The sequence below is a fragment of the Ictalurus punctatus genome, chromosome 21, assembly GCF_001660625.3.
Source record: "Ictalurus punctatus breed USDA103 chromosome 21, Coco_2.0, whole genome shotgun sequence".
Classification (NCBI taxonomy): Eukaryota; Metazoa; Chordata; class Actinopteri; order Siluriformes; family Ictaluridae; genus Ictalurus; species Ictalurus punctatus.
In genome coordinates, this window is record NC_030436.2 from 7,692,043 (window position 1) to 7,699,514 (window position 7,472).

Genomic DNA, 7,472 nt, shown 5'->3' on the forward strand with positions numbered 1-7,472 from the left:
AACACATTTAAAAAAGTATTAATGAAAACAGGTTATACTTGTATGTAGCTATTTATAATTACATCTGTTTGACAAGTTAGTCGTCCTGTTATCACTTAACCATGGCAAAAAGTGTACGTCTTTGTTGAACACTTGAAACAAATATATTAGCAGCCTTAGGTTATGTGGAGCATTATCCACACAAGTCTCTGTGAATTAGCTGTATAGATTAATTAGAATGAGCGCATTAATATGAATCCGTGACTTGCTTTGCATCTGGAATTTCTGTCAGAGTTTCTGCGATAGAAAATCAACACTTCCCGACCAGTCAGCATGGCACAGTGTGATGTAATCCACTTTCATCTGCCTCATGATTTTGGGTATCTCATATTTCAAGGTTTGAAACTCTTCCCCTCCCCTTAATATCAGCCTTCATACATCAATGACTCAATCACCTAACTATGCTCTCAAATCTTCCATGTAAAAGTATGAGCTTTGTACCGGGTGACATGAGTTATGGCCGTTGAAATTTGAATGCACCCCCCCCCCCGAAATGTGTATCATGTGGAAGATGTCTGCCACCTGGAGTTGGTTTGTCTCATGTATGAAGCCTTTCAGACTTATGAAAATGTTCAACCCAAGCATGAGTCAGAGTGCCTGGCTCGAGTGTTTCCCTGGACAGAGATTTTGCTTAGTATACACACCCATAAGCAGGAAGAGATCAGCATTTTAAATATTGAAGTTATAGGGGGGAAGGTATTCCGCTTGTTCTTCAGCGAGTGCTGGTTTTGGATGGATGTGGTATTTTTAAGCCGCCGTGTAGACGGAGTTCTTTCATAATGTGATGTACAACTTTTACTACTTCCAAGTTTCAAGATGGAGAAAAATATTCACAAAAAAATACTTATGCATCTCTTGGATATAGATATCTCTCTAGCGCTTAAAATTACAATGGTATTAGTGTTATGATTTAAGATTCCTGGCATAGCTGATGAATAGCTGTATTAAGATAAATAGACGTATTAATGTCTTATTTCCTGCTTTCAGATGGATTCCAGCATTGTGTCAGTCTGGTGTCTGTAGGTCCCCCCCCACCTTTTGAAATTAAGAAAGAAGCTATTGTGTTGGATATGCTTAAAAGTGTACAGAACAGCTATAACATTAAAACCCCTGACTGGTGAAGTGAAGACCACTTTATCTTGTTACAGTGGCACCTGTGAAGGGGTGGTATATATTGGGCAGCAAGTGAACGATCAGTTCTTGAAGTTGAGGTGTTGGAAGCAGGAAAAATGGGAAACGTGTAAGACTTTGACGAGGGCCAATTTGTGATGGCTAGACGACTGGGTCAGTGTCTCCGAAACGGCAGGTCATGTGGGATGTTCCCGGTATGCAGTGGTTAGGACTTGCCAAAAGTGGTGCAAGGAAGGTCAACCAGTGAACTGGCGACAGGGTCACGTATGCCCAAGGATCACCGACGTAGGCTAGAGTCTGGTCTAATCCCACAGGAGAGCTACTGTAGCACAAATTTCTGAAAAAGTTCATGTCCTTTTTGTCTATCTATCCAATCCACAACATGAAATATAGCTATAAATGGATTAAAATGTAGTGTCATGCAGTAATAAATTTAAAAAAAGTTGTTGTTCCTACATTGGAGTGGTAACCGAAACTCTGCCTTGGGTCGGGCAGCATCACACCACCCCGTCGGTGATTTTCTCCCAACACCACGCCTTCAAGTGTTTCCTGCTTAATGGTGCTGGGTGTTAACAAGATCTAGCTTTTAACTTTTGTACATTTGAACTCGAGCTGTTCTTTCTCAGAGTCTCGACAACAAAGCCATCCAGAAATTTTCTAATAAACAAAAGGAAGTTTTATTTGCTCGCTCACTCGAATCTTGCCAAATGGGAATCGTGTGGTGTAAGTAAACCCATGTGTAGCATGACGCATACGTGTGTAATATTAAAGAACGAGGACACGTGAGCTGTGCTGTAATGTAACAGCATTGCGCTAGAGACCAGTGCAGCTGTTGTGTGGAGCGGTCACGTCAGATGGCCTGGGATGTGTCACTGGAGTTTGGTGTGTTCGGGCCATATGTGAGCCAGGTTTAAAGTATCCATCTTGGAGGATGAAGCTGTAATGTAATGGAGGGTTAGCTCTGAGTAATGAGTACTGTAATGGAAATGAGGCCACACACTTTTTTTTGCTCCCTTTTGACAGGGCTTGTGTACTGGCCGGGTGCGAGGGTGGTGACGCACCTCGCTCGCCAACTGGAGCACACTCGTGCCACAACTGAAACCTGGAACCAATATGAATAGCAATACTGAGCCGTTAAGTATAGTAAGCAATGTGTAGAAAAGAGAGATGATCGTGTCTCTCGGAGCGTTGTTTAAATTCCGTTGTGTTTAAATAATGTTAACAATTTCTCCTGCTAGGTTTGTTATTGCTCTTGGATCTTTAGAAATGAACAGTTTCTTAATAGTGTGATTGTTCATTTGAGTTAAATGGCCTGAAGGTTATAAGTCAATCACACTTCTCACCATAACTATAATTAAAGAGTTAGTTTGTAGGTTAAAGCTACAGTACTCAGAACTTCAGCACTTTGTGCGTTGTGACTAGGTGCGACGAGGTGACGAGGTGCGACGAGGTGCACCCCCCCCCCCCCCCCCCCCCCCTAATTGTTAGTTTCAAGAAAAGTGAGACTAGTGGGGACACGATTGTTTTCTAGCTATTCTACCATAAGTGATAACAGGAACTAACTTGCTTTGTGGCTGTTTCTGTTCATAGACCATTTTAACCCTCTTAACTTTTGGCTTTCGAACACATTATCTTCAAGTGCATTACTCAGTAACTTAAGTGGAACTAACGGAAAAGGTCTGTCTGTGTGTGTGTGTGTGGACTGTACGTCTGGAGCCGCAGACAAGTTTAAGAAGGGAATACCCCCCCCCCCCTTTTTTTTTTTTTTTTTTTTTTTGCTTCTCCTTTCTGATTACCAAACAGTTTTCTAAAAATGGAAAATTAGTCTTTTTCTCCCTCTTTTCATCTTTCCAACCTTGAGGTTTCCTTTTTTTGGGTGTGTGTGTGCTGTCCTTTACCTTTCCTCACTTGTTTCCTTTCTCTTTCTCTGCCTGTGTCTTTGTCTCTTCAGTGACGTGGTTTCTCCTGGCTCTGGCCCGGGAACTCCTCTCTCGCGGAGTGTATCGTTCTCACTGTTCTCTGTGGCTTGGGGGAAAACCCTCATACACTCCACGGTGCTCGAGCATCAGAAGCATCACTGTGCGCACAGTGAGGCTCAACAGGATGAGCACAGCATCCCTGCCGAGGCCCTGTGGGCTGGAGGGTGCGTTGTAAGCGCTGGGCATGCAGGACAAAGAGGTTGGCAGAAAGCGCTTGCTATTGTTTGCAGCACGAGTGTCACCATGCATGAAAAATAGCATATGGCTAGTTCACACGCTGAATAACCGTGTACTATTTTTGGAATGTTGTGCAATGTTGCTTGCAAAAATCCATCCTGCAAAGCCAGTGCGAGTTTCCAAGAATCTTCCCAAAAGTATAGACGGCGAAGCTGCAGAGTTAAATGCTGCTCTTGATACTTCAGTTCTACCTGGAGGTTGAGTTCCTGACTGTTATCCTTCATCACCACTTCATCTTTCCTCCTCTTTTTTTTTCTTTTTGTTTTGCGCTGTCCAGAGATCGACTTCCATGACCTTTCCGCTCAGGTCACCAGCCCTTCAGGCACTACTGAACCTGCTGAGATAGTGGCAGTGGGCAACCATACCTACTGCGTGCGCTTCGTTCCGCATGAGATGGGCGTGCACACGGTGAGCGTGAAGTACCGCGGGCAGCATGTGCCAGGCAGCCCCTTCCAGTTCACCGTGGGGCCTCTGGGAGAAGGAGGGGCCCAGAAAGTGCAGGCAGGAGGCCCTGGGCTGGAGAGGGCAGAGATTGGTGTGCCAGGTACAGACATCAGATAAACCTCATTTGTCTTAAAATTGATTAGGATGTTTACAAATGTTTGAACTTAACTACTGAAGGTTAACCACCACCTTGTCTGGAAACTTGGGTACAGAAGCTTTGTTTATGGCTAGCTAGTTAATAAGTAGTTAGTACAATACTCGAGCTGGATTATACTGTTCCAGAAGATCAGGAAGATCTACTTGGTGTACGTATACGTCGAGTGTCCATGTTCCATAAAAGACTTAACATGTATTTGTGCACCTCGTTCTAGCCGAGTTCAGTATCTGGACACGTGAGGCGGGCGCCGGAGGCCTGTCCATCGCCGTCGAGGGCCCCAGCCGCGCGGAAATCTCCTTTGAGGACAGGAAAGACGGATCATGCGGCGTTTCTTATGTGGCTCAGGAACCCGGTGTGTACAGCATAATTTCACCATGATTGTGATCCGGAGCTAAGCTCAGAAACCTTGCTAACGGCTCTCCGTGGTTGCAGGTGACTACGAGGTGTCTGTGAAGTTCAATGACCAGCACATCCCCGACAGCCCCTACCTGGTGCCCATGTGTGCGCCCCCGCACGATGCCCGGCGCCTCACTGTTACCAGTCTTCAGGTGAGGCACGAGGAAACATCGCCACACTGGGGCATGTCCGCAGCTATCAAAGAACATGGGTCATATCTCTGCTGTAGGCGGTCGTATCTCAAGCAGAGGATTTAGCAAACTGACCGAACAGGAAGAAGTGAGACAAAATCCAGGATTTAATATGTGGGACTAGGCTGCAAATCATCGCAGTGGGGAATTATCTATGGTTCATAGATGGCCATTTCAGAATATCTAGAAAATATCGAAAGTTTGCGAGCACTTTCTCTGGAGGCCATATGTATAATGACTTGTAAATATATTTATAACATGTCTTCCTCCAATGCACTGTAGAATTCTCAATTCTGATTGGTCAGCTGTTGAATATATTGAGATGCATATAATAGTTTATAATGTAAAATATAAATGGAATCATAAGTACTGTAATGTGCAGGAAGTAGTATTAGTGTGCTCTAATCACTTTTAAAATCTCACTTTATACTTGCATATTCCTAATAATAAAAACATTGCTGTAAAGATTCATAAATAATGCGTATATTAATTCCTTCAATAGCAATGTTATGTTCATAGTTCATTTTATATAATGAGAATGAGCTATAAGGCCTTCATAGAAAGTGTCTTGCGGTTCATTTACAAATAAAAATAGTATTTAACACGTTAGCTATTAAGGTGTCAAGTCACGAACCAATGAGAATATGATGAGCAAAATCCACATCATGATAGCGGCTGAGAAAATGCTTAGAGCACAAGTGTAAACATATAGCGCGTATGTTAAATAAAATAAATACGAAAATAAATATACGTAGACTTGCGGTCATCGGTTCCTGAGTTTTCGGACACTCTGTATTTATATTTAAACGCGGTGTACGGGTTCCATTGTTGAAATGGACTAATTTTACTACTTTATTTAAACAACCACTCCCTAAATCTTAATGAGCCATCACTAAGCACTCAAGACGGATTAAATCCAGGCGATGTTCTAACTTTAACCTCCTTCTAATGTTAGTCTCAACCAAGTAATACACTTCCTCCAAATGAATTCCCCTGAGTTTATCCACAAAGCCATTTGCAGGGAGTGTGTGTGTGTGAGAGAAAACCCTGATTTGACTACAGTGCGATTAGTTGGGTGGCCCGTCTTTGAATAGCTGCTGGACATCACTAAACTCGTGTGGGACTTGAGATGTTTCACTTGTGTTTCATTTAAAGGCTTTTAACAGACTCACAACTGCAAAACTCACTAGACCTGGCTAAAGCAGTGAGAGAGAGGAGCACCACATGCTTGTAGCAACTTTGTTCGCATTTTCAGCTTTCTGTAGCGTAGCGAATCTAGTAGTTCATCTGTGTACCCTGAAAGTTACCTTGTAGAATGTGGAACCTCTTTCTCCTGAACTTTAGCTGGTCTGTTGTGAGATCAGGTAATGATATGATAAAAAATGTCATGATTAAAAATAAGAGCACTATGTGGTAGTACAGTATAGCATCATAGATTAATAATGCATAAAAAGTCACCTGCATATTGGAACAGTATGGAATTTTTATTTATTTTGCATATAATGTAAAGTAGTAATTAGGAAATGTCTGAAAATGGAATTTATACAATATTGCACTTGTGCCAAATGTAAATATTGTTAGTCAGACCGTCTGATTTAGGACACTGTGTAATGTACGACTGTAAGATTTTATATATATATAAAAAGTATAATATAAAATTTTAAACATCTATGCGTAAGGCATAGCAATGTAGCTAAATACGGTGCAGTCTGAAAACGTATTTATTTATTTTCCCCCATCTTGAATGTACTTTTGGATTTATTCTGCTCTTTGGGCTTCCAAAGAAGGCAGTTATGCAAAAGAGAAATTGATTTTAAATGTAGTTCTTCTTTACTGGTCCTTACAAAAATTGTTTAAAGCATATATATATATATATATATATATATATATATATATATATATATATATATATATATATATATATATATATATATATATATATATATATATATATATATATATATATATAATATATATATATTATATATATATATAAACTGTAACGTTTCTCTTTTGCGTGCATTTCAATCACAAGTTGTTCTAGCATTTTATTTCAGTTCTTCTGAAAGACAGCCCAGCTACCTTTTTATAGTTCTAACCTAATCTGAAAAAAATCAACATTACTGCCAACATTGTAAAGAATTCTGTTTACAATGGGGAAATGAGTTCTCATCTATCTTGCTTAATAAACGTTAGACTCTGTCTCGTCACCTGAGGTGAAAAATCCCTGGCGACATTTAAACGCAAGCCTTGTTGTCGACTAAGGAGGAGAACCGATCTGTTCACACGGACACTGCTAAGGAAATGATCGCTGAATAATTCAGTCAGTTTTGTTCGGTCTGCTGAGTAAAAAAAACAAAACATTTGTACGTCATTTTGATTAGAGGAGTTTTTTCAGAATTTAGCCACATTGAAAGCCAACAGGTTTTCTCCGTGTGCTACACGCGAAGCTTTGGAGATTTGTATTTAAGTGAAGAAATTGTGCTGAAGATTCACAGCACCAGTAACTAAAGTAGCAAACATCAGACAACAAGCTTGTCTTCTTATTTGAACAAGTGTTAAATCGTATAGTCAGTTTGTTTATTTTTATGCACTACTCGGTGACTCTTTGGTGTGGGGGGTGTGATTGATTCTCCACTGTTTACTGCTTCAGGAGTCAGGCCTCAAGGTAAACCAGCCAGCTTCATTCGCTGTGCGTCTGAACGGTGCTCAGGGCGCCATCGACGCCAAAGTGCACAGTCCCTCCGGAGCACTCGAGGATTGTGTGGTCTCCGAACTGGAACAAGGTAAGACTCGAATGGGGGACCAGTAGACAAAATATAAAGAAATCAGAAAACTTGATGTGTGCTGCTTTTGAAAAATGAAATTTAACATGAGCTAAATTTCATCCAAGTACAC

The 7,472-nt window shown here is 41.2% G+C and overlaps 1 protein-coding gene across 2 annotated transcripts in view; it reads left to right on the forward strand.

Annotated features, from left to right (window-relative positions):
- The window catches only part of LOC108254750 (filamin-B), a 69,338-nt gene that overhangs the window by 57,772 nt on the left and 4,094 nt on the right, over positions 1-7,472 (forward strand). For both annotated transcript variants that reach the window (XM_017450023.3, XM_053674134.1), the window contains 4 exons: positions 3,664-3,930; positions 4,202-4,339; positions 4,420-4,535; positions 7,228-7,360. In XM_017450023.3, the coding sequence (XP_017305512.1) occupies positions 3,664-3,930; positions 4,202-4,339; positions 4,420-4,535; positions 7,228-7,360 (654 nt within the window). The remainder of the gene's footprint in view (positions 1-3,663; positions 3,931-4,201; positions 4,340-4,419; positions 4,536-7,227; positions 7,361-7,472) is intronic.